This window comes from Lampetra fluviatilis, chromosome 14, assembly GCF_964198595.1.
Source record: "Lampetra fluviatilis chromosome 14, kcLamFluv1.1, whole genome shotgun sequence".
NCBI lineage: Eukaryota > Metazoa > Chordata > Hyperoartia > Petromyzontiformes > Petromyzontidae > Lampetra > Lampetra fluviatilis.
In genome coordinates this window covers 13,370,411-13,396,862 of record NC_136288.1, presented here as the reverse complement: position 1 = coordinate 13,396,862, position 26,452 = coordinate 13,370,411, and the positions used below count along the sequence as shown (strand labels likewise).

Below are 26,452 nucleotides of genomic sequence, written 5' to 3'. Positions count from 1 at the left end.
TTCTTATTCAATCTTTTTTTGTGTCTTTAGTTTTTTTCACAAAAAAAAGAATAGTGACCCGAATCTATTGACCCCAGCCAATCGACGTGACGGGGAAACTGCCCTGCAGTCTTTCCCTGCACATTCCAGGGCTTGACGTGCACAGCGGAGCATTGGACGCTGATGAGCGCTTTAGGGGCTGGTCGATGGGAAAATACCGCTTAAAGTGAACACACTAATAATGCAGTAATAATAGTAGTTTATGTTTTAGTGCCAGTCATGCACTTGCATCTCGCAATGCCGTACAATAATTATATGCACAATCACATTCGGGACGACATCCTCTTTATAGCAATCATTAAGACAATGACACGTGATTTGACGGTGCTGCTGCTGCATTCACAGCAATAGGTGCACAAACTGCTTCTTGTGTTTGGTTTGTTGTCCTTACCCCACACCTCCGATCTGCACAGTTTGCTAAGTACAGTGCAAAAGAAGTTCAACATATATATGTAAAGACGACTTTGACGTACCAGTCCTGGGAAGATTTTCTTTATTAAGAAGCCACGTACTCACACTCGGACAGGCGGAGACCCCCACGGCAACAGCGCCGAGTCTCCTGCGCATCTTCCTTATATACGCCCCCATTCCCGAACCTTTTAGACCGCTCGCTCCACCAGCCGACTCCACCGTCTTCTTCCGTCACCTGGCCACGCTCCAATTCTCGATCATTCCCGTAGCCACCAGTCCACTCGTACTACAGGCTGACTCCCCTGTCATTATCTTCCGGGGCCACTAGTCCATTCGCACTGCAGGCTGACTCCCCCTGCCATTACCTCCCGTGGCCAGTAGTCCATTTGCACTGCAGGCTGACTCCCCTGTCATTACCTCCCGTGGCCACCAGTCCATTCTCACTGCAGGCTGACTCCCCTGTCATTACCTCCCGTGGCTACTAGTCCATTCTCACTGCAGGCTGACTCCCCTGTCATTACCTCCCGTGGCTACTAGTACATTTGCACTGCAGGCTGACTCCCCTGGCATTACCTCCCATAGCCACCAGTCCATTAATACTGCAGGCTGACTCCCCTGTCATTACCTCCCGTGGCCACCAGTCCATTCGCACTGCAGGCTGACTCCCCTGTCATTACCTCCCGTGGCCAGTAATCCATTTGCACTGCAGGCTGACTCCCCTGTCATTACCTCCCGTGGCCACCAGTCCATTCTCACTGCAGGCTGACTCCCCCTGCCATTACCTCCCGTGGCCACCAGTCCATTCGCACTGCAGGCTGACTCCCCCTGCCATTACCTCCCGTGGCCACCAGTCCATTCGCACTGCAGGCTGACTCCCCCTGCCATTAACTCCAGTGGCCACCAGTCCATTTGCACTGCAGGGTGACTCCCCTGTCATTACCTCCAGTGGCTACTAGTCCATTCGCACTGCAGGGTGACTCCCCTGTCATTACCTCCCGTGGCCACCAGTCCATTGGTACTGCAGACTAACTCCCCTGCCATTACCTCCCGTGGCCACCAGTACATTCGCACTGCAGGCTGACTCCCCTGCCCATTACCTCCCGTGGCCACCAGTCCATTCGCACTGCAGGCTGACTCCCCAGTCATTACCTCCCGTGGCCACCAGTCCATTCGCACTGCAGGCTGACTCCCCAGTCATTACCTCCCGTGGCCACCAGTCCATTCGCACTGCAGGCTGACTCCCCAGTCATTACCTCCCGTGGCCACCAGTCCATTCGCACTGCAGGCTGACTCCCCAGTCATTACCTCCCGTGGCCACCAGTCCATTCGCACTGCAGGCTGACTCCCCTGCCATTACCTCCCGTGGCCACTAGTCCACTCACACAGTAGGTTGACTCTACAATAATTATACATACAAACACAATGCATTATTGCTGACCCGCCCCTACTTGGACACCTGTGAAAAAGGAGCTTCATAGCGCATCGGATTACCCCTGCCGTCTAAATAAAGACTGATTCTGAACAACAAAGTCAACACGTCCGTCTAGTAACACTGTGCCCTGAAAAAGGAAGGCGTGTTATGAAGAAGGGGCCGTGCTTGAAACGTCACCTGCTTTATATTTATTTTTTTCCTTTTCAGGAACACCTCCACGTTACTCGTGCAGTATCACCAAATAATGTGTTTCAATCGAACATTTAGAGCAGAAAAAGTCCAGGGCTAGTTGTCAGTCAGTGAGATGTTAACTACCTCGCCTGGTGTACAGGAGGTTGTGGCTTCGATCCCGACCCTGACGCCTATGGTCGCGTGCACGTTGTCTCCGGGGCCTCCGGTTTTCCCCTCCACATTTAGAATCAACGTGCTTCTCCACGCGACAAGCCACTTCGTTGGGCTGTCACTTGGGATAGCCAGGTCTGTTCCTAAAGAGAGCTTTGCAATAGCTGAGTGGTCCTTACCTGGTACAATAAAAAAAATCTAGAGTTTATTTTTTTTCTTTGTAGTTTCAGTGAGAAATTGCTCAGCCGATGCTTCCCTGGGGATGTTGCGGTAAAGGCCGCGTTCACAATCCGTAACCCGAGCACATTCAAATGAACGTCCGTCGGATACTGCCCCCCGCCCGCCCCGCAACTCCCGATGCAGGCGACACGACGGTTCCTCTTTAGCTCATTTGGCACTCGAGTAAGAAGAGGCTCCCCACGAAGTGCAGAGCCCTGCTGAATTTCTTCCCCCGGCCTATGTTTAGCCGGAGCGCTGACACACGGTCGCTCGCTCAGCGTCACGTTACGCCGCCGAGCAATTCTAATGGCTTCATCCCAGGGGCGTGCGTCCAGCGTGTTGAGCAACCCTGCAGTACGACGGGTTTCTCATCGCTCGCGAAAATTGCTTCAGATTGGGTCGCTGTCGCCCTTAGCGCGCGGTGCAAAGCGGTCCCCACGGCGGTGAGCACGCGGCAGCTGTTGGCTGCGCTGTACTGATGATTCCTAAGAGGGATGAAACCGATAAACGCACAGTTTTCGTGACTGCAGGGATTCATATTCTTGGTTCTTTCGGTAAAGTCACGTAGAAGGGAAGTAATAAAATAATATAAATATATTATTTCCCTTCTACGTGACTTTACCGAAAGAACTAAGAATATAAACGCACAGTTGTCTCGTCGTCATGCTGCTGTCTCTGCTGTCTAAAACAGTATGACAATATTGTACTGATGATTCCAAACAAAGATGAAACCCGTGTACATTTGTCTCCGGGGTTGATAAAATAGGTACAATTTTGTGAGGAAGTAAACATTGGTTGTGCTGTGGATAGACTTCGCCCGTGCCATAGAAATGTGGAATTTTCCAACTTACGATTCAGGGCTGTCAACAGGCGATGAGCACCGATGCCCCAGTGCTGCTTATGGAGCACAGACTCACTTTGGGGTTGTTGTTGTTGTTGTTGTCGTTTTTCTCGACGCAAAACGATTGACGTGGTTGACAGCGAGAGGGTGTGCGTGCGGTTCCTGGCGTAGCATCACACTGGGCACCTCCTGCCCGCCTGTCTCCGCCTGGTAAGATTAACAAAAAAAAATTGTCGCTTTTTTTTACACGCTTTTATTTAACTCACACTGTTGTTGTTGTTGTATCCTCAAATCTTGTAACTCAATTTTAACCCACTTCCCAATGTGGTATCGACTGCGAACTTGGTAAACTTATGTCAAACTAATGACAATACTATATTCTATCATATAAAATATTTTTTTTATTTTAAAACATTGTTTTTATGTTATGTTTCGGCTTGGGTCTAATTGTCCACGGTCAACTAACGTTGGAGTCGTGGACTTCTTCCATTACTAGTACATTTCATAAAAGCGTGTTTTTAAAATATTACTTATTAAGTGAGTTGTTTACCTTTCCCATACTTTGCACTCCTATCGTATTTCTTGCATTGCTTGTTGTCGCAACTTTCTTACCCGCCGCTACTGGACGTCTGCAAAAACAAAAAAAACAAAGAGCGCTTCATAGCTCATCGGATTCCTCCAGGAGAAATGAAGATTCCGATTCTGCATGACCGCGTTGTGATTTTCGCATCGTCCGCGACATTCGGACGCCACCGTGGCAACGATAACCGACCCTACGTCGACTGCGGTGATCGCGTTGCTGCTGCGAGCGTTCAAAGAAACGCGGGGGTTGCGGTCAGTGACGCGGCCTTAATCGCCGTCACTGCCTCGTCATGGAGCTAAACGGCTAAGCCACGCCAGGGCGCACTTTTGTCCTTGACCCACGTGGGTGTTACGCGCATTGGCGCTTAAAAAAAGGGATTTTTTTTTTAAATAACACGCGACTGTGGTACACGGCCCCTCTACTTCTGTGCTCTGATGAAGGTGCCGTTGCCTGAAACGTCGCCTATTAAAAAAAATGTCCCTTCTCAGCGCCGCGGTGTTATTCAGGAATGTGTTGAGCGAGTTGTTTTGTGCGCCACTGCCAACGCAGCAGCGGCGGCGGTGGCGGCAGCGGATAATAACATAATGCGTTCGCCTCGGTAAGGAACGGTGTGTCCTGTTCTCTGCGTTTCAACCTTGGGGCCGCGCACTTTGCCTGTAGCTGGCGATGTGCGCTGGCGTGTCACTCCTAGTTCCTTGCCACAGAATAGCAGCGGGCACAGGCGGCTGTGGACAGAGGGCGACTGCCAGCCACTGATAACTCCCAAAGTGACGAGCGATGACTTAATCCTGTCCTTGGCCACCCTCTGTCACGAAGTCCACGCTGACCAGCGTGGAGAAGTATGGTCAAGCAATCCCCCCGACTAGCGACGGTGTGATTGAACATGTTGGGATACGGAGCGTACATCTTCTTGTGGTTTGGAGTGATTGTGATTGGTCGAGGTATTTACTCTAAACTTTTTTTTTGTTACTGTGGTGGAGGAATTGCACGCAGATCGGAAGATGCAGAGGTCAGCCACCCAACTACTAACGACTGCACTTTCTCACCAGTGTACCCACTGAGTTGTGCATCAGGAAGCCAATCTCTGGCCAGGTAGCACAGTGGTTTAGAGCCGTTGTTTGCAATCGGAAGGTTGTGAGTTCAAGTCGGAGCCAGCCATGACTCAGCCTATCATCCCCTCATTGGAGGCTAAACGCGTACCACGTTGTGGCAAGTCGACAAACAGTCCGGTGGTGTTTTGTTGAACAAGGTGGCGAACTCAAGAGACCAGGGTATCGTCTCGTTTGCGAGAGTGGGCACCGGCGCAGTATTAACCAGGGCAGCAGCTGCATTCGAACCTCGAACTGTTCTATCGCTAGGCCACACCACCATATTGACTCATCCCCGACATATGAACGTGGAATTTCCACCACTGGCTTTAAACAGGAGATGCCTGCTGCCTCATAATTGCTCGACAGCAGGAAACGGATTCTACCATGTGTTTAAAATGAGCCCGCGGACGTGTAGTGGAGTTTAAAATCCAGCGAGTTTTTTTTTTCGCCCAAGCACCGATCTATCCCTTAGCTCTGTAATATCCACACACCAGGATCATGCTTGATCGTGCGGCTTTGTTGAATTATAATAACGACGCATTTCCCACGCTCAAAGAACCGAACAGTAGAAATTGTTCAATATTATAACACATTCCTGCGGAGGGAGCTGGTAGGAACGTTGGGTTGCTCGGTCAATGGTCAGGGTCAACGGCGGCGTGGTGTATTCCGCAAATATGGCCGACTGTGAGGGCGGGCACAAGCCGGCGTGAGAAGGTTAAACGTTGAGCTTTATAAGGGCACCACGGGGTGACCAGCCCCTCCCCACCATCCCCTCTCCACCCAGCCCCACCCCTCCCATTTTTGGATGCACGACGGACGGACGGACACAATAATCTCCTGTGGGCTGGTGGAACCAGGTGGTTCCTACCAGTAAAAAAAAAACTATTACGTGAAAAAAACCAACGGCATATGTATGATACATAAGAGCAGCATTGATAGCATTCGAGGGACGGAATATATGAGGTGGTCAAGTGGAGGAGGAAATTCAAGGCAGGTTGTAAGACATCGTACGCTATTCTTGACAAGTGTGTGTTACACCCAAATAATAATCATCCTGGAAGTGTATTGCTTCAACACATGCAGCATTACACACGGCTTGTATGTTTGGGAGAAGATAAAGAAAAAACAGATGGGGAACAAAAAAAATATATAGAGTTGACGGACTTGTTTTTTTCACCTTTTGACCTCTGGGCTTTTTTTTGCTTGGTAACTCTTTCTCGGTTGTGGGGAGGGGTGGGGAGAGTGGGGGTGAATGGTGGGGGGAGTGTGGGTGGGGGGGGGTGAAGATTGGGGAGGGAGAGTAGGGGGGGTAGTGGGGGGGAGTGGGCGGGAGTGGAGAGTGATGGGGGGGGGGTGGAGAAAACCCTTTCGTTTTGATTGGTTGGCACAGGGGACACACCACGTTTTCTCGGGGCGCTCATTGGCCAAGCACACCAGTCCGTCTTGTTGTGCATTTCGCAACGCCCCCTTTGGCCACCAAACCCCCCCCCGCCCCAACAAAAAACAACCCCAAAACACCCACCGCAAAAATATGCTCGCAACATTCGCCACTCTTCAAAAGATCACACGCAGCCGCGTCAACGGAGCCAGACTCTGTGGCAGCAACGTTGGGGGGGGGGGGCGGAGAGGTGTCGTTCATCGGCATGCGTGTAACCATTAAATCCTAACCGCTCGCGGAACATTTACTGGGATCCAGTTGCTGCTCGTGCATGCGTGTGGTGTGATCTTTGTCCTTCGTCTTTCGTGTTGCGAATCGATTAGGTGCGATGTATGCAAAGTTATCCAAACGGTGTGCTAAGGCTTGCCCTAGTAGCAATGGCGGAGCCAAGGTTTTCAGGTATAGGGAGGCAACCCCTCCAGCAATGAAAACTGATAGAGGAGTTGTTAGTAAGTAAGGACTTGTCCCTTGCTTTTCATTCGACGCGTGTGCGGCGATGGCGCAGCCATCGATCGGGGGTCGAAATCGAACCGCGTTGTGTGATCGGCATCGCGCTCGCTGGAGGTGTTGATGCCTTCAGGGAAGTCGTGTCCTGTATACGCAACTGCGCACAATTCTGAGTCACTTATAACTGCTTTGCCGTTACTTATTGCCAATTATGGACTCAGACTATTGTCCTATCATCTCATAGAGTCCCTGACACGTAATAATATGCTACACAGTGACAGTGAGGGTCGCAAAATGCCGATTTATTACTAATATACCCCAATGATCCGATCGAAATTAGGGATTTCGATAGGATCATTGGGGGGTACGTGCCCCCCCCCCCCCCTGCCAGTGCCTAGTACAATTCAATATGTACGCTCATGTGGTAAACAATTGTGTACAAGCGAGGCGATAATATTTAGCAGCGGCGCAGAGATTAATGTTCTGCAAATGTAGATTCCACTGGTCCTTCATATTCTGCAGATGTAGATGCCACTGATTCTTCATGTTCTGTAGATGTAGATGCCACTGGTTCGTCACGTTCTGCAGATTGTAGATGCCGCTGGTTTTTCACGTTCTGCAGATGTAGATGCCACTGGTTCTTCACGTTCTACAGATGTAAATGCCACTGGTTCTTCACGTTCTGTAGATGTAGATGCCACTGGTTCTTCACGTTCTGGAGATGTATATGCCACTGGTTTTTCCTGTTCTGCAGATGTAGATGCCACTGGTTCTTCACGTTCTGCAGATGCAGATGCCACTGATTCTTCCTGTTCTGCAGATGTAGATGCCACTGGTTCTTCCTGTTCTGCAGATGTAGATGCCACTGGTTCTTCACGTTCTGCAGATGTAGATGCCACTGGTTCTTCACGTTCTGCAGATGTAGATGCCACTGGTTCTTCACGTTATGCAGATGTAGATGCCACTGGTTCTTCACGTTCTGCAGATGTAGATGCCACCACCGCCGTCTATTGCGTGGAGGTTCAACTTACGACTCTCGGTCCGAACAGGCAACCTGGACATATGGACAGGTTTGTTCGGACCTCTGAAAGAAATCAGAGGAGTCCCTGTATGTTGAACTTCTTTCGCACCGTACACTTCTAACCGTGCTCATCGAAGGTGCACAGGCAAAGGACAACAAACTAAACACAAATCAATTCTAAAAAAATGACTTTTCAATCTCGATTCAAAAGATCTGTTCGGATTGCACACGTGATCTGAGTGATACATATCGCCTAAATGGGCCGAATGACACTAAAATAATAAACAAAAATGGAACAACGCGACAAACAACGCAGACGAGATGGATTCGACCCATTACGTGAATTCCGACCAGAATCTTCATCTGAATCGTAGCATGGCCCATGAACTCGCTGTTGTCGTCGCGACGTGAATCGTCACTCGCCCTGGGTATTCGAGTCAAACTCTGAACCCCACAATCTCGGCTACCTGCTTTCACGGCACGAGCGTTGCAACAATGTGCATGCAGTGGCGGATTAATCCCGCCGGAGGAAAAACCGCAACCCGTGCCGTAATCTGACGCCGAAGCAAGGTCCAATGAGATCATAAACTGCGAGCTGGCAACACTGCAGCGGTGTTCGCGCGAGTGACCCGACCCTGAACCCCGTGGAGGAGGGAGGCAGGTAGGAAGGGCCCGTGTTGCTTGTTGCCCTCGAGAGAACCACGACGTGGTCGTTGTTGTTTTTGATGCGTTTCGTGCACGCAGAGGTGTTGACGACCCCCTGAGCGATCCGAGGGCCACTCGGCTGAATTTTGTTTTTAAATGCGGGTAACGTCCTGTTATTATTTATAAGGACGGGGATGGGGGTGGACAGAAGGCATGCATTATCTGTTGCGTGTGTGTTTTGTGAGTCATTTGTCAAATTTGCACTTCGCGGCTTTTGAATTGACTGTTAATACAGTGCCGTGCTATGGAGACGGTGAGAGTGTGTGTCTGCGTGCGGTGTGTGTGTCTGCGTGCGGTGTGAGTGTGTGTCTGCGTGCGGTGTGTGTGTGTGTCTGCGTGCGGTGTGTGTGTGTCTGCGTGCGGTGAGTGTGTCTGCGTGCGTGTGTTGTGTGTCTGCGTGCGGTGTGAGTGTGTGTCTGCGTGCGGTGTGAGTGTGTCTGCGTGCGGTGAGTGTGTCTGCGTGCGTGTGTTGTGTGTCCGGGGAACGGTACTGTAGTAGTCAGCGCACTACGTTAAGAACGCGGCGACTCGAGTTCGATTCCCGCGCACGGCCAACATCGGTGACAAATATCTGAACCGGTCATGAGCCTCCCCTAGGTCGACTTGGCCTAAAATAAGTACCTCGCGCGGTGTGTAAACATCCAGACAACTGGAGAGACAAAGGCGGCCGGGCATAGTGCTGGCCTCCCACCCCCTCGAGCGCCGTGCCGGCCTTCATAGGTGCTCGCTAACAGCACTTGCCCCAACAATATGTTAAGGCTACACGGTGTGTGTGTGTAGTGGCACACGACACACACACACGACACACACATGTACTGCAGTGTGTGTGTTAGTGGCACACGCACACACACACGTACTGCATTGTGTGTGTTTAGTGGCACACAGACACGCACACACACGCACACACGCACAAACACACGTACTGCAGTGTGTGCGTGTGTTAGTGGCACACAGACACACGCACATACACGCACACGTACTGCATTGTGTGTGTGTTTAGTGGCACACAGACACACGCACACACACGCACACACGCACGTACTGCAGTGCGTGCGTGTGTTAGTGGCACACAGACACACGCACACACAGACACACGCACACACACAGACACACGTACTACAGTCACGGCGCCACTTAATTCCTTCCCAACTCGCTCACGACTCACAGTGACTCAGAGGGTGAATGCCCCCACGCACACACACACAGACCACCGTCACCACCACTCCAAACAGGGTGCCAATTACTGCCACGAACACTTCACGGTGTACCCCCCCCCATCGTCCCAAGGGCCCTTAGGAGCCCCCCCACCCCTTCCTGTTCACTGATGCGGAAAAACGGAAGCATGCAGCACAAGGAGTTTCAGTTTCAAAGTTGACTGCCAGCACAGTCGTCTTCTGTGCCACTGGAGCTGTGCACTTTTACATCCTGATGGAAAACAACTAATTTATTTTAGAAGTTATTTTTGTGTTTAGTTTATTGTCGTCGTCCCCCCACGTCTCTTCACCCACACACATTCGATGAGCATGGCAGGCTACGTACGGTGAGCGAAACAAGTTCAGAGATGCATGCATGCATCTCTGTGTGTGCACTCCATGGCGAACATCTCACACGCTGTGAATAACAACGCTCTGTGTGTGGCCTTTAAAGGAGGGGTGGGGGGCGGAGGAATAGGCGACGTTTTGGGCAATGGCCCTCCTTCGTGACACGTACATCGCGACTGGATAATGAGAGTTGGAGACTGCACTTTACACCATTGGGAATAGATGTTGATAAATAAAACACAATAATGTAATAGTAATAGGTTTTTACCCTTTCAACTGGTACAAACACTGATACCTTTATACAAGGGATCATGTTTTCAATAACCACAACACAAGCTGTCAAAATGCAAAACTAAAATAAACAATAATGTAAACCAGTTATGTTGTTTTTTAATTGGCATATGTGCACAAAGCGCTGAATTTGTGGACGTACATCGCCCCCTTCCCCACCCCCAATGGATTTATCATCATTCCAGTGCAGAGCGTTCGGTGGTGTAATATTACAAGGGCCCCTTGCCTCTCGCGTTACAGCGGCAATGGCATCTCCCGCTTAATTGTAATCGGATGCGTGCTTATCGGTATGCGCAGATGTGCTGGAGCCGAAGATCCGAGAGTTCATTATAAAGTTGATGATATAAAACAAAGTCCGTGTCCTGATGTATAGCAAGGAGGGCAGCGCTGTCAACAAAGGATGGATGCTCACGGTTAGATGATTTTGCTGCGACAAATTTCCAAATGATGGGCCGCTTTGTTGAGCCATCATCTGTGGCCAGGTCGCTTCTGAAAAACAAGTTAATAACACAGTGGGTTTTTGCCTGGTAGGATGGGGATGGTTTTGTATTGCAGGTGTGTTTTTGGGTAATTAGTTTACCTTGTAATCTGCACTACAACTGTGTTGTTGTAGTTGTTGTGACGTTCTTACCCGCGCCTACAGGACATCTGTGAAAAAGAGCTGTATCGCTCATTGGGTTCCTCCAGTATATAACAATATATATTTTGATTATAAATGAAAAAAAACTTTTTTTAAAACGCGCTGTAATGAAATGTACCGTACGAGTAATGACAGAACTCCACGACTCCAGGAAGTGGCCCCGAGGCTTGCCATAACGTAAGGGGAGCGTGGTGATTTACAGCTAACTTGAGTTGAGCGTGGACAATTAGACCCAAGGCGAAACATAACTTATAAAAAAGATGGTTTAATTTTTTTTAAATGATAGAATATAGTATTGTCATCAGTATGACATAAGTATACCAAGTTTGCAGTCGATAACATATTGGAAAGTGGGTTAAAATTGAGTTACAAGATTTGAGGATATGACAACAACAGACAGAGTTAATAGAAAGCGCGTAAAAAGATTGTTTAAAAAAAATGATAGAATATAGTATTGTCATCAGTAAGACATAAGTATACGAAGTTTGCAGTCGATACCACATTGGGAAGTGGGTTAAAATTGAGCTACAAGATTTGAGGATATGACCCTGTTTTCTCTCCATACGGGGTCGCTAAGATTTTTGGATTGCCTTCTTCTAAGGACAGCGAGGTCAAGGCTCTGTTCCTGGGGTGATCGGGCTGTTGCCAAAGTGCAGCTCCCAGACTATGAAACGCTTTGTGCCTTTGCTCATGAGACAATCGGGAGTCGTTTGAGCGATAAAGTCTCGTCTTGAAAACTCATCTCTTAACACTGGCCTTTACACCGCCGCTAGTTGCTGCCCGTTCACCCTTCAGGTTCTCTTTATACCCTGGCTTTCCATACACGGTGGAGCATTGGGATCCACGGATGAAATGCACCACTTTACAAGTGTCGTTTATGATTACGACGATGCGCAGTGGGACAGCGGGAAGGAACACGAGCTGGCCTGGTCACTCACCGGAGTTTGGGTTCACCCGATGAACGTCCGCTCACGTGCGTGCCTGCGTAAATACGTAAGTACGCGCACACGTGAGCGTAAGTACGTACGTACGCATGGTTCACACACACACAGGGTGCGATGCTGTTTGCAAATCTGTAATTTTATGTAATTTGTCATGCGACGCTCGGTTTCACAACGCCGCTCGCACGCCTGCAAACGCAACAACGACGGTGGCCTGTCGTAGCTGCAGAGCGCTATCCTAAAGGGCCTTTAAAACTCGTATGTGTTTTCAGTAAAGCAAGAGGAAAAAAAACGGCATATGTGGCAAACAGAAATGCATCGAAATTTGTCCCGCGTTTAAATGGCAAGTGGAACACGTTTTGAGCAAGTTATTGAAAAACTTTTCAATAAGTCATAATGTGCACAACCCTCGCGGCTTTGCCGGTCGTGACGGTTGTTTGACCATACTTCACCACTCTGCGCTGTTGAGTGAAGGGGGGGGGCTGATGGTGTGTGTGCAGGGCTGGTTAAGACACCCATAAGTGAGGTTTTTGGGTTAGATCGCGTAAATATAAATGTGTCGGTAAACCCGCCACCACCCGACACAGCCAATTGAAGGTGAATGAATTAAGGCGTTTGTCACGTAAACAGAACGTGCCAATTCGTTACGAGTACAGCACACGGGTGTGTTGGAGAGTAAACCCACAACATTTATAATTCGAGCACGATGTTTCGCCAGTACTTACAACCACCAGCATCAGCCGACGGACATATTTCTGGAGAAATCATCCTGTTTCCGTCCCAAATAGAGGGATCAATGTGAATAATGTTGGTCACGAAAGCTTGACGTGGTTCGGATAACGCTCGCTCGCCCATTGACATTAGCCATGGCCGGGACTCAACGTCAGGTTGTTATGTACGATGTATGTTGCACTTCTTTCGTACCGTACGTCGCCAAACCGTGCTTATCGGAGGTGCGGGGACAAACAAAAAAACATTGCCAGCTTCATATCGCAGTGCAACGAAAAAAAACACCGCACATTAAATTCGTGCATTTTTTTTTTAAAGAGGATCTCGAAACCATTGTACACAAAATAAATATAATAATGCATATTTATATATTTTTACTTGCAGTCATTGTTGTATAACAATGAGACTCACCCCCCCCCAAAAAAAAAACTTAACCTGTACCATGACTGGGTAGATGCTTGTTTTTTTCGCCGTGCTATCGGAGGTCATTCACCTTCAGGGGGGTGGCGACAGTGACGCATGATCCTAGCAGGAGCGCGCTCGGCCACTCCTCCCACAGTCACCGCGGGTTAGATCCCAGCGGCCACCCTAGTTAATACCGCGGCCGTGCGTATCGTCGCGAGTTATTTTTTTCCTGCCATGGATTGCCCACGTGACGATGAGACACTTAGGGGTGAGCTGTCGTTCTTGGTTGTTGTCTTCTGAAGAAAAAAGCTGTATAGCTGAGTGGGCCTCACCTGGTAAAATAAAAATGTTTAGTTTATTAACCGTAGCATCGTCCGCTTCACATTGGAGCTAAAAGATCCCCTTTACGTCATTAGCATATTTTGTTTTTTTACTGGAGCAGCCAGATGGGTAAGGACCTTACAACAACAAGCAACACAAACACGCGATAGTCTTGCACATCGTTCAAAAACATCCAAATTAAACCCATTCGAGAAGAGGAGGCCGTTGTGTGCCGGCGTCAGGACCCACGTGTGCCATTTATGTTTTTAATTATCCACAAACGAACACTCAATGTGGATCACACACACGCACGGGAGCGATAATCGCCCCCTACTGGCACAACGATGCCCCCAGGTCACTCCCACAAACGAGACCACCACCACCCTGGCCTCTGGAGGTCTCACCGGCTCCCGACAACACCACGTTCTGCACCTGGAAACCCTCGAGTGGGGGGAGGGTTGTTTTTTATCCCAAAGCCCCCCCCCCCTGCTCGCGCGAGCCTCTCCCACCCACCAAAGGCCCCCCTCTGCTCTCGCGAGCCTCCCCCCACCCCACCCACCAAAGCCCCCCCTGCTCTCGCGAGGCTCCCCCACCCCCCACCAAGGCCCCCTCTGCTCTCTAGCGAGCCTTACTCCCCCACCCACCAAAGCCCCCCCCGCTCTAACGAGCCTCCCCCCACCCACCCACCCACAAAAGCCCAACCCCACCAAAGCCCCCCCCCCTGCTCTCGAGCGAGCCTCCCCCCACCCCACCCCACCCACCAATCGCCTTTCGGGTGGCGCGATCAGCTGATGTGTCCGCGGCTGTCGCGGGCCGCCGTGATGTCATCCGGCGGGCGGGTCACGTGGTTTAGCCCTGGCCACGCCTCCCGGTGTCGTCCCCCCTCCCTCCCTCCCCCGACTGAGCGTGCGACCGGGGCAAGTTGAGGAGCAATACGCGTGTCTCCTCTGTCTCGGTGTGTGTGTATCGGTGTGTGTGTCTCGGTGTGTGTGTCTCGGTGTGCGTGTCGGTGTGTGTCGGTGTGTGTGTCTCGGTGTGTGTGTGTCTCGGTGGGGGTGTGTCTCGGTGTGTGTGTGTCTCGGTGTGTGTGTGTCGGTGTGTGGGGGTGTGTCTCGGTGTGTGTGTGTCTCGGTGTGTGTGTGTGTCGTGTGGGGGTGTGTCTCGGTGTGTGTGTGTCGGTGTGTGGGGGTGTGTCTCGGTGTGTGTGTGTCTCGTTGTGTGGGGGTGTGTCTCGGTGTGTGTGTGTCTCGGTGTGTGTGTGTGTCGGTGTGTGGGTGTGTGTGTCGGTGTGTGGGGGTGTGTATCGGTGTGTGGGGGTGTGTCTCGGTGTGTGTCGGTGTGTGTGTGTCGGTGTGTGTGTGTCGGTGTGTGTGGGGGTGTGTCTCGGTGTGTGTCCGCGTGTGTGTGAGAGAGAGAGAGAAACGAACCCGGGCTGCGATGTCCTGACAAGAACTTTGTGCGATTTGCCAATTTCCCTCGCTCGCTCGCTCTTGCTACGTCCGTGCGTGTTTTGTAAATCGTTCTCGCGTTCAACCACCACCCACCCCCTACTACCCCCCCATGTGTTTGCTCTTTCGCCTACTTAACTTGCTTCCGAGCAGCCCACTGGCTCAGCAGTCACTCCACGTAAACTAGGGCAAAGCTCGCACGCCCGCCCGCTCACTTCATTCATTGCGGCTGTGCGGGTCTCCCCTTTGCTCTCCCGCGGACACAACAACCACAACAACAACCACAACAACAACAACCACAGCAGCAGCTACAGCAGCAGCAGCCACAGTGCGAAGAGGCCAAGGTAAGGATCACCACGACCGTGACGACGTCTCGCTGTTGCAGCTTCGTTCCGGCGTTTCTTCTCACTTGACTCCATCCATCCCTCCCTCCCCCCTCCCCAGCCTGTCTTGTTGGTTCTCTCCGCTAACTTTGTTGACTCTAACGCGAGAGAGACTGAGGGTGGTGGTGGTGGTTGGTTGCGTTTGGAGCGCTCGAGACGATGACTGCTAACATCGCATCTTGTCTGCCCCGTGGCGAACACAAACTTCGTCTTCGGTGGGGGGCACGGGTTGCCCCCCCCCACACACGCTGGGGCCTGGCGACTTGTTGCCCAACGCAGGGGAATGGCGAGGTTTTATTCATCATCATCATGATGATGATGATGATCATGATGATGATCATGATGATGATCATGATGATGATGTGATGATGATCATGATGATGATCATGATGATCATGATGATGAATTTAGAGGGTCGAGTCAGTGCTGGATGAAGCTACTACGGGGCCTGTAGCATCTGTTATTAAGGGGCCCTAAATAAAATAAAAAACACAAATTAAAACAATTTTTTTTAACTTGCATAGTAAATTAATTGTTTCATTTGCTATACAGCCAGATAATACGACAAATCGCTAACCTTGCATCCCACTGGGATATTTGCACAGGGTTGGTGTACGGTGATTTGTTTGCAATATTTTGCTGTCTTTTCTTAGATTTTCTGTTTGCACACAGTCACTTTAAGACGTTTTCTGGTTCATGTTTTTGTTTGTTGCGGTTGCACCCGATTCAAGAGCCGAATGGCTCATAGGGCTATACCTAATAAAGAAACTTTGAAACCTAGTCGTTCATAAAAGTTGAAGGCGGTATAGTACTACAGTAATAGAGCAAGTACAGAATCACTGAACCGGAATTGATAACTTGAAAGCATTTACGTACGTAGCTACTAGAAACCATCCATGTAGTAGGTACGCAAAAATCTTGACCCCTACCCCCTCCCTGTAGGCACGATTACTTTTTTATACCCCCCCCCCTCCCGAATCCTATAAACGATCAAGGATTAATACTATTAACGTGTTGAAGCAAACATATAGTCCACCGCCGGACTATCTAACTCATTTGTCGAGGCTTCACACCCCCCCGTTTCCTAAGCGTACATTGTCAGTAGACCCCCACGTGTTTGGGTTAATTCCCCCCCCTCCCCCCTCCCTCCCCCCTTCATGCGTATGTATTGAAAGGATGGCCCCTAAATGGATGGGCCCCAAAGCAGCAGCCGGCGGCGGCTCTCTAAGCAAAGTCGGGAACTCTCCCGGGGGGGAGGATGCGATGCGATGGCTCGTAGCGTCATCGCCGCCGTCTAGGACACGCCGCACGATGGCGTGAGTGAGTGAGTGGGTGAGTGAGTGAGTGAATGGGCGAGTGGGTGAAGACGTCAGCACGGCAAACGGCGCCGTTCTGGCCGAAGCAGGAAATTCCGTCGCGCCACCCGAAGCGAGCCGGCTTCGTGATTTGAGCGGCACACACAGACGCACAGACACACACACAGACACACACACGCACAGATACACACAGACACACACAGACGCGCGCACACACACACAGAGACGCACACACACAGAGACGCACACACAAAACCACACATACGCACACACACACAAAGATCCCCCGTATAGCCTTAACAGACTGTAGGGGCAAGTGCTGTTAGCGAGCACCTATGAAGGCCGGAACGGCACACGAGGGGGTAGGTGGCCGACACCACGCCCGGCCGCCTTTGTCTCCCTAGCGGCGATGTTTACACATCGCACCAGGTACTCATTTGAGGCTGAGTCGACCTAGGGGAGGCCCAGGACCGGTTCAGATAATTATCGTCACTGGTGTTGGTGGCCGTGAGCGGGTATCGAACCCGGGTGGCCAGGTTCGTAGTGCAGCGCGCTAAGCGCTGCACCACCGCTCCCCTTAGACACACAGACGCACACACATGCACACACACACATGCACACACACACATGCACACACACACATGCACACACACACATGCACACACACACATGCACACACACACATGCACACACACACATGCACACACACGCGTGTACTGTCGCGGCCATAGAAATCGCTTCTTTGCTTCAAGGCGAGTCTCGGAAGGTTTTTGTTTTAGCAATATTCGGTGCCCGTAACTCGGTTGTTTGTGAAGCCACGGAGGGAGGCGACTTCATTTACAGCTTCGGAGGCCGGGTAAATACGGGAATCGTAAACATGTTTTACCGTGGGGTGGGGCCTTTGTGTTGCGTGCCAGGGCGATGTGATTTAAGTGGCCACACGGGGCCCACGGTAATTTAAAGGGTCCCCCCCCTTCCCCCCCGTATGTTGCTGAATGCAGTGTCTGTGCCGGTGTGAACAAACGTGGCTATTGTGTTGTTGATGGTGGTATTAATCGCGTGGCCGCGAGAGGTATCGGCTGCTCAATCAGTGCGTTGATCGAGCGTCGATTCGTATCGCTCCCGATGCCTCCCTGATCGAGTCAGAATCAGAATGTGTTTTTTTTATTTATACTGGAGGAATACAATGATGCTCTAATGATATTTTTGTTCACAGATGGCCAGTCGATGTATTTGCGATCTGTGCAAATGCCATGCAAACGAGATGCTTGTGCAACGTTTAGGCAAAACTGTGCAAGTAATGTGTAAACTAAAAAAACATCCCGATTAACATTGCGAACCAAATTGTCAAAACAAGAAATATTTTATTGAATTCAATTGTGACCCTGAATCGAGATAGTTGATGGAATTGCTTAGGGTGTAAATCGTTGCTCTGTGTGCGTGTGTTTGGGAAGCCTTGTCAGTGAACTTTTGACACTTCACGTGGCCTGAAAGCGCCCCTAGCCTGCCACAAGCCCCGTGGTGACGTCCCCATCACTTAGTGACGAACGGTGGTTTGTTGTTGTTAGACCACTAGGTGCAATGGTTTGCTTACTGTGACCTGGGTTTGACACCCAGCCATGGGGTAACATAAGTGCAACACGCCAATCGAAACTTGTCCTAGGCCTCTCCTAGGTCGACTCAGCCTTAAATTAGTACTTGATGCCGCTTATAAACGTCAGCACTCGGGGGAGAGGGGGGGCAGACACGACTAGGGATTGTGCAGACCAGAACTTGCCAATTCGTGCAATGCGCCAGCCTGAATAATGTGGTCGATAACAGCATTCGTACCAACAGCCTACAGTAATATATGGGGGGTGGGGGGGTCGTTGCAATTGTGTCCTCCTCTGCCCTCCAACAACAACGGATGGCAGAGGAGCGACGCTCACAACAACGAGCGAAGCGCCGGGCTGCGAAACAACACAGCAGCAAGTTGAAACAGTAGAGGGCACAGGTGGTGCATCGGCCAGTCATCTCGGTCGGTGGGCCCACGGCACCTGGATCTGTCCCGTAGCCTCCTGCCCAGTGCGCCATTCGACACTTCACGTGGCCATAAAGTGCACGTAGCCTGGCACAAGCGCCGTGGTGGCGTCACCGCCACTTGGTGACGAATGGCGGTTGTTGTTGTTGAATGTGTGTCAGCTGAAACGTGGACTGTTAACTAAACATGTATTTTATTTTAGCAGGAAGAGCTTCAACGAGTCTCGGGGCTCTTTTTTCAGGAGGGTCCTGCACTGAGATGATTATTGAATTCCGTATTAAGTCGCGTTAATGGTTTGTGGGAGGAAACCAGAGGGCTCAGAGAAAACCCATCAGGCCTTCTGCAGGATAGCATGGACGTTGTAACACACATATGTTCACGGGCCCACTTGCTGTACTGCTATCTCTGACCACGGTGACGAGATGTTAACTACCTCGCCTGGTATAAGGAGGTAGTGGGTTCGATTCTGACCCTGACGCCTGTTGGAGTTTGCATTTCTTCCCGTGGTCGCGTGGATTTTTCTCCGTGTCCTTCGGCTTTTCCCTCCACATTTAGAATCAACGTGCGTTTGGAGCGTTTGGCTGCTATACATTTCCACATGATAAGCCACTGCGTTGAGCTATCATTTGTGAAAGCCAGGGTCGCTTTAGAAAAAAAGAGCTATTTTTAGCTCAGCGGTCCTTACCTGGTAAAATAAATTTAGTGTGGTTTTGGTTTTAGTTTCACCTCGCAGCCCAGCAGGCATTCTGGGTCGTTACAGTTCGCAATGTGATCCATCAACCCTTGCCTCCAAGCGCTGTTCACCATTGCACCCTTATTATCAGCAGCCATGATTTGTCCACTACTGGATGTGAAGGCCTCCAGTAGTTTTCACCATCCCTCGTAGCATCGCGATGCAAGAACATGGATTTATGGATTGCCTCCCCCACTCCCGTGTCGGTCACTTCAACACGTTGGTCAGTGGAGGTTGGTGAAGGGGGGATACCCAGGACCGGTTCAGATCTCGCTCGCCACTCTTTTGTTTGGTAGTGGCCAGAAATCAAATTCGGGTCGACCGGGTTCATAGCGCAGTGTGCTAACCACTGCGCCATAGCTCCACGCACCCTAGAAATTACTAATCATTTAATGACAAACGCACCCCAATTTTGAATCACACGATATAAATACATTGACTCGTTTTAGATGAGAGGCAATTAAAATGATTCAAGCAAATGATTTGACGAAATCATACAGATTTATTTCTGATTTTTTTCATAATTATAACCCACGTAAAGATGATTGTTCTTAACGAGTGCAGTCTATTTTATTTCCAAGTTGTGAGAAATTCCATTGTCGCTCTGCAATGCTGTCCGACATAGCACTGGAGTATAGTATTCTCCTTTGGTTGGCTACGTACAGTGCCAAGAAGTTCATCATACTATACATTGTACAGAGACCAAGTGAGAGCTCATTCTGACCTATGACCTGTGGTAAGGAACCATGTGACCTATGGTATCAGTAATGAGCTCTATACGACCTTTAACCTTTCACCCAAGTCAACAAACCACAAGCAAACATTTTTGCCACGTAAATTTTTTGGATTTTCTTTTATATACAGCTACTTCTAAATTTGCTCACCATTTTTTTTACAGTTGGGGATTAGTTTATCAAAAATGAGCGATACATATTAATTGAACATAATGTCCCCTACGACCTATGATGTTTTTGATGCATATAATGCAATAAAAAAAATTTCATTCAAAAGACACATTTTAAAGGCAAGCCACAGTAGTGCGTGTGTGGCTTTGCAACCCAAAGTATTGACCGTATAGTAAACCACTATTCTGTGCTCCTTAAACGGATGCGCTTCTGCTGCCGTCTGGAATGCTCTTCCTTCCGATATTAGAAAGCCTCTGAAGCTATGGACTTTTAAACCATCATCTAGATTGAAAAGTAATTTCTTTAGAACTGCGTTTTGAGTTTAATTTGTTGTCCTTTCCCTGCACCTCCGATTAGCACCAATTTGTGGGGAAGTCAACAGTGGTTGTTCTTCGGATGCTACCACACCCGCCATCGGAATGTGGAATTTCCACCAGTGGCTTAGGGCTGTGAACAGGAGATGAACATCAATGGCTCAATGTTCATTTGAGCAGAAAAATCACTTCAGACTTTTTTGAATGTCTGGCTCACAGCTTATGCGACAATTGTTACATTTTTTTGTAATCTTACCAGGTAAGGCCCACTGAGCTATGTAGCTCTATTTTAGAAGCGACCTGGCTCAACGAAGTGGCTTATCACGTGGACATTTAAAGCAGCAGCCAAAATACTCTAAACGTGTGACGTTGAGACCCGCACGGCGAGAGAGACGTGCAGACTCCAAGTATGCAGCAGGCGTGTGTGTGTGCAACGTGCATCCCTTATCGAGTTTGCGAAGTTCACACTTTTTTTTATGCGAGTCGCCACTGTCTACGGGATGTCACGCTGACTTCTGCTGCCACCCCGCAGAATTTGTTGCTCAAATGTCGCGTGACGGAAGAACGTCTGGCCAGACAGCCCAGCCGTGTGTTGTAATAACCATTTGCGCCTCTTAAAGCGTGGGTTAAAGGGGCTGCCCTGCGTGTGTCGTAATTTGGTACAGTGCTGGACTCTAAATAACGACAACGCCGACGGCTGAAAAGCCCAGAGTGCAACAACAAAAAGTACACGCACGGTTACTTATGAGCAATGTGTGTTATCGCTTTCAGCTGTTTGGCCAATCCACTGCTTAGTAAAGGCCTTCGGCCCCCCCATGCTGTGTCAGCTATGGCTGTTGTTTGACCATACTTCACCATGCCGTGTCAGCTATGGCTGTTGTTTGACCATACTTCACCATGCCGTGTCAGCTATGGCTGTTGTTTGACCATACTTCATCGCTTTTGTCAGTGTGGGTTGGCGAGCATTTTGCCGGGTCTGGTTTTTGCATTTTGCTCGCCACTGATGTTAGCCGTGGGCCGGGGTTAGAGCCCAGGTCTCCGGGCGCACCGCGCCACACGCTAACTCGTACGGCTCTACAAACGTTTATAAGCAGCGCGCTCCTCTTATCTACTAACTCGCACCTGCCATAGGAATGAGGAATTTCCTTCCGCTGCTGGGACGAGAGATTAGCAGTAATGATGGCATGTCGCTGATGTAGACAGTGTTTTTACGCCTGGGGACATTAATGAAAATGGTCGAGAGAGACGCAATTAAATCAACAATGCCTTGGCAAGTTTCCATTTTCACGGACATGTCGTGTTTGTTTGCCCTCGTGGTGCAGGTAAGGATCGGTGGTGGTGGTTGGTGGTGGTGGTTGGTGGTGTTGGTGGTTTTTGGTGGTGGATGCCTTCGGGGCCGTTTTATGACTTTGCTGAGCACCTGTTGTGCCTGGCGGCCACCCGTCCACGCGCTGTCGGAGGTTTGAATCTCCTTGGCGCTGGAGATCGGACGAGATCGGACGCATTCCGTGTGATTTTGGTCAAAGTCACCCGCTGGCTTTTGTTGCAATAAAAAAACGTGCTGACAGCAACAACCCCCCCCCAACCCGTACCACAAGGAGTGGACCACGCAGCGTTTCTGTGTAGTGACATAAATACAACTCAACGCATTTGTCAATAATGCTTAAGTATACTTTAGGCAATAGCCTTTCTTCTCAAGTGCAAGAGAAGAGCGGTTGAGTTGTTTGTTGCTTGCGGTTGTGCGCCACTGCCAATGTGGCATCGCCTCTGGAGTTGGCAATTTGAGGTCATTCCAAATCACAATTCAAGTGGAACTGCCAGCCGTTCGGAGGCAAGGACACTCTCTGCTAGATGCAGGCCTAAGTTTGTCACAAAACTATTTCCCATCGTCCTTGAATATAAGTTCTAGGGTAAATGTTTATTTACATTGGTTATTTATATTCGCCACAGTGACGCAAACTGTATTGCATTGCTTCTATTGCTGGTGACTATACTGCTGCTACTGATGAAGATTCTGATGATGAAGCCAAAGGCAGCCACAACATTCCTCATTGACCCAATAGCTTTTTTTCCGCATCTCTTACTCTGCAAAGGAACCCCCGCGTTAATATTATTATTTGTATTATTTACACAATTATAACTTAATAATTAACGCGATATGCGTTAACACATTTTGTGTCGTTTCTCCCTTTATTTTCCCAGTGTTTTCGTTGCCCCTTCAAAACGAGATTTGCAGAGCGACTTTGCCGCACGCCAGGTCACGTCTGCCCATTTCGCACGCGCCAAAATGGGACACTTGTGACCCCGTGTTGTTTCCCTCTAGAGTTCAGCCCCTGATGGACAGCCACATCCTCCAGCGGGGGGGGGGGCAGGCGGTTGTGGGTGGCGGGGGAGGAGGATGCTGCTGACCATGTGCGGTTTGTGTAACGAGCGACCCCGTGACGTCAATTTAGCCGGGGGGGGGGGGTGGGGGCTAATTACTGTAGCTCCTTTCGAGCGTTTTATTTTACATCTTTGAAACGGTGGCAGTCGGATATGGTGTCGCGTGTGTATATATGCAGTTTTATTTTTGGCCGAGGCTGCTGTCAGGTTGCGGGTGAGCCCGTTGTAAGCTCGGGCTTGGGAATCGGAAGCTCGGCGACATGCAAGATCGTCTGCCGCACACTTGTGTAGGGCACGATTTTTATGGATGTTCGGGATTAATGTGAAAACGCACGTGCGGCTTGTGTCGTCGTATAAGCCACGCCCGCCCCATTTGAAATCCTCCACGAATCGATGCTTTGATTGGTTTTAATGCATCGTTTCCCCAGGCATATGGCCGCAAAATGAACCGAATGATCGCTCATTTCGGCCACACTGAGACACTGAGCCTGCACCGTGGTGATTCTGGCGCGTGAATCCAGGTTTCATCTGGCCGTGTTTTAAAAATCTGGTTGTCGAGTGTGTGCAGGCAGGTTGATGATCTCAGCCTGCTTCTCAATGGCTGTGTAAAAACAAATCGCCTTGAATGTTTAGCCGCTGAATTCATAAGTATTATTATCATAGCTCTCTTGGGATGAACAACACAAAGGAATTGTCACTCATTTGCAGCTTCTCTACCTGAAAGTCGGAGCACAGCAAATCAAACGGCGTGATTTATTTCATTTTATTTTTATACCTACTTGACTTTACCGAAAGAACCAAAGAGTATCGTGCTAATCTTGTGGGATGAGATTCATCCTACGGGGATAAGGGGGGGTGGGAGGGTGGGAGGAGCCCATCCCGATACAGGGTGATGCACCGCTCTCTGCTCCAATTCGCAACGTTCATTTCTCGACTCCGTCTGTAGATGGACCGCAAGCCCGCCGGCAGTGGCACGATTATCGCAACCGCGACGACAAAACGACCACGGAAAAGCCAAACAAACAAAACAAATGGAATTTTCCCGGCAGGGAAACATGGTAGTGGCACGTGGCGTTGTTGCTCAGTGGTCCCACACTGTTGTTTATTTCTAGAAGTTGACTGCGAGGGCAGCGGTTATGAAACAGTGCGCTCCGCATCCGTGCCGAAGTTCATCTGGCAGTTAGTTACGAGTCCGCGCTGCCGGGCTGGTGTCTGTCCCTTCACGCTCGCCCCGGTAAAAGCCCTTAGCGTTAGCAGCCAAAGCTTGTCCCCCACCTTCCCATGCCCCCCCCCCCTTTCCCCCCCCCCGCTGCTTTGTGTCCCCGGTAACGTCCAGGGCAGCACGGTGGAAAAAGTAGCGGTTTTACAGGCGCTGTAGTCCCGCGCACGTATTTAGCCCTGCTGCTTGCGACGGCCGCGTGCGCATGTTCGCAGGCCGAATGCGGTGGTGAGATGTTAACTGCCTCGCCTTGCGTATAGAACACTGTGAGTTCGAGCCCGACTCTGATGCCTGTATATTTGTAATTTGCGTGTCTCCCCGTGGTCGCGTGGATTTTTCTCCGGGTCCTCCAGTTTCCCCTTCACTTTCATGATCAACGTGCATTTCGAGTATTTGGCTGCTGCTATATATTTACACGCGACAATAAGTCGCTTCGTTGAGCTATCATTTGTGACAGCCAGGTCGCTTCTGAAGAAAGCTCTATACAGCTCAGTGGGCCTTACCTGGTAAAATAGAAAATAGAATTTGTACAGGAGCCCGTGGGCCACTTATTACAGCTATCGTCAAACTTGCTCCCCTGCTCAAACGAGCAGCACTGAGAAGGCGGTGGAGGCGTTGCTCATCTCCTGAGCCCTGAGCCAGTGGTGGAATTTCCACGTTCCCATGTTGGGGTTGGGGGGGCGGGCGACTCGAGTCTTTGCTTTGGACCCCGGAGTGCGGGATGATCGGCCGAGTCTACCAACTCCACCCGGGATTTGAACCCCCGCGCGATCCCCTTCCGATCGCGAGCACGCCTGGCCGTTCCCCTAACACGCCACCCCCCACCTCTGCGCGTGCTACAGGCGCAGACCATGAACTACATCGGGCAGCTGGCGGGGCAGGTTGTGGTGACGGCGCGCGAGCTCTACAAGGAGCTCAACCCGGCCACGCTGACCGGCTGCATCGACGCCGTGGTGGTGCGCCACGCCGACGGCTCGTTCCAGTGCTCCCCGATCCACGTGCGCTTCGGCAAGCTTGGCGTGCTTCGCTCGCGGGAGAAAGTCGTACGTACGCTGCGTCCGCGAGGGGGGTGGGGGGGTGGTGGCGTGCGCGGTGGCGGCGTGGTGGTGGCGTGGTGGTGTGGTGGTGGTGGCGTGATTGTAGTGGGGGACTTTGAAGTGTTTCTCAAAGTGTGCACCTCAAAGTGCGCTTAGCCTGGCACAAGCGCCGTGGTGACATCACCACCACTTGGTGAAGAATGGTTGTTGTTGTTGTTGGTGGTGGTGTTGATGATATGATCGTGGTGGTGGTCACGGTAGTGGTGTGGTGGTTGTGGTTGCATGTCGAGTGGTGTCGTGAAAGTGGTGGTGGCAGTAGCGGATGTGGTAGTTGTGGTGATGTGATAGTGGTGTGGTGGTGGCAGCGGCGTTGGGTGGTAGTGGTGACAGTGGTGTGGTCATGGTTGTGGTGGCGGCGGCGGTGATGGTGATGGTGGTGGAGTGGCAGCCAAAGAAGAGAACACCCCGAAGAGCACGTGGGTCGTGGAGATGGAGCGATGAATCTAGCTCACGTGTGTAGCTGCCAGACAGATTACTGTGACCTGGCAGCAGATCACGTGGCCTGTTGGACCAGCCTTCAGCACCACGCTGGTCAGTGCAGGTTTGTGAATGTGGACAGCATTAATACGGGAGCATAGAAGTTCAGTGCAACAAAGGATGTTGCTGCATTGCCTGCCCACAATGCCCATACAAGCGCTATCCAGGCTTGCACCCGATTAGCTTCTGAGATCCGATGAGGTTGTGGGGGTGCATTCCAGTTCAATTGGCCAACGTCAGGGCAGTTGAATGACAACAAAATTGTTTACAAAAAAAAAGAATCCCTCATTGCTTTTAGAATATCCTCCTCGATCAGAAATTATTTAAGTGTCATTGCGACGTCACTCACCTTCCACTCACCTTCCACTCACCTTCCACTCCTCTTTCCGGAACTTCTGCTTTTTCGGTTCTGCTTTTGCTTAAAACGCATCGCAAATGATCGCCGTTGATTACGTCGCGAGATCGTTTACAGCTCTCTAAAAGCTGAACTGCTCTCCAGCAAATCGGAGTGGAGGGTGGGGGACGTTTCACTCCGGGAAACCACCAGTGAGAACTGGGCCTCAACCAAAGTACCAAAACCCCCGTATTTCGTAAGAAATGATTCGTACAGCGTCTCGGTTCCCTGCAAGGAAATCCGTGACATTAATCAGTCGCTTGATCAATACGACCACATTTTTTCTTGATGTGAAACACCACGTTAGGGAAATTCCACTGGCAGAAG

General features: G+C 50.4%; 1 protein-coding gene and 1 long non-coding RNA gene across 5 annotated transcripts in view; one reads left to right on the top strand and one right to left on the bottom strand.

The window, feature by feature from the left end:
* LOC144935891 (phosphatidate phosphatase LPIN2-like) overlaps window positions 1-26,452 on the top strand; it is a 57,925-nt gene that overhangs the window by 8,547 nt on the left and 22,926 nt on the right. Inside the window, exons 1-2 of one of the 4 annotated variants that reach the window (XM_078862748.1) lie at window positions 14,345-15,229; window positions 25,000-25,200. In XM_078862748.1, the coding sequence (XP_078718874.1) occupies window positions 25,009-25,200 (192 nt within the window). In that variant the 5' untranslated portion in view covers window positions 14,345-15,229; window positions 25,000-25,008. Of the gene's footprint in view, window positions 1-14,344; window positions 15,230-17,324; window positions 17,441-24,999; window positions 25,201-26,452 lie in introns of those variants that run through there. The other 3 variants (XM_078862745.1, XM_078862747.1, XM_078862746.1) reach the window with 3 other exon arrangements.
* On the bottom strand, window positions 1,777-4,050 carry LOC144935760 (uncharacterized). Its single transcript, XR_013637342.1, has 3 exons — window positions 3,835-4,050; window positions 3,295-3,491; window positions 1,777-2,928 (listed from the first exon to the last, which is right to left on the bottom strand). It is a non-coding gene; the product is annotated as an uncharacterized LOC144935760 (long non-coding RNA).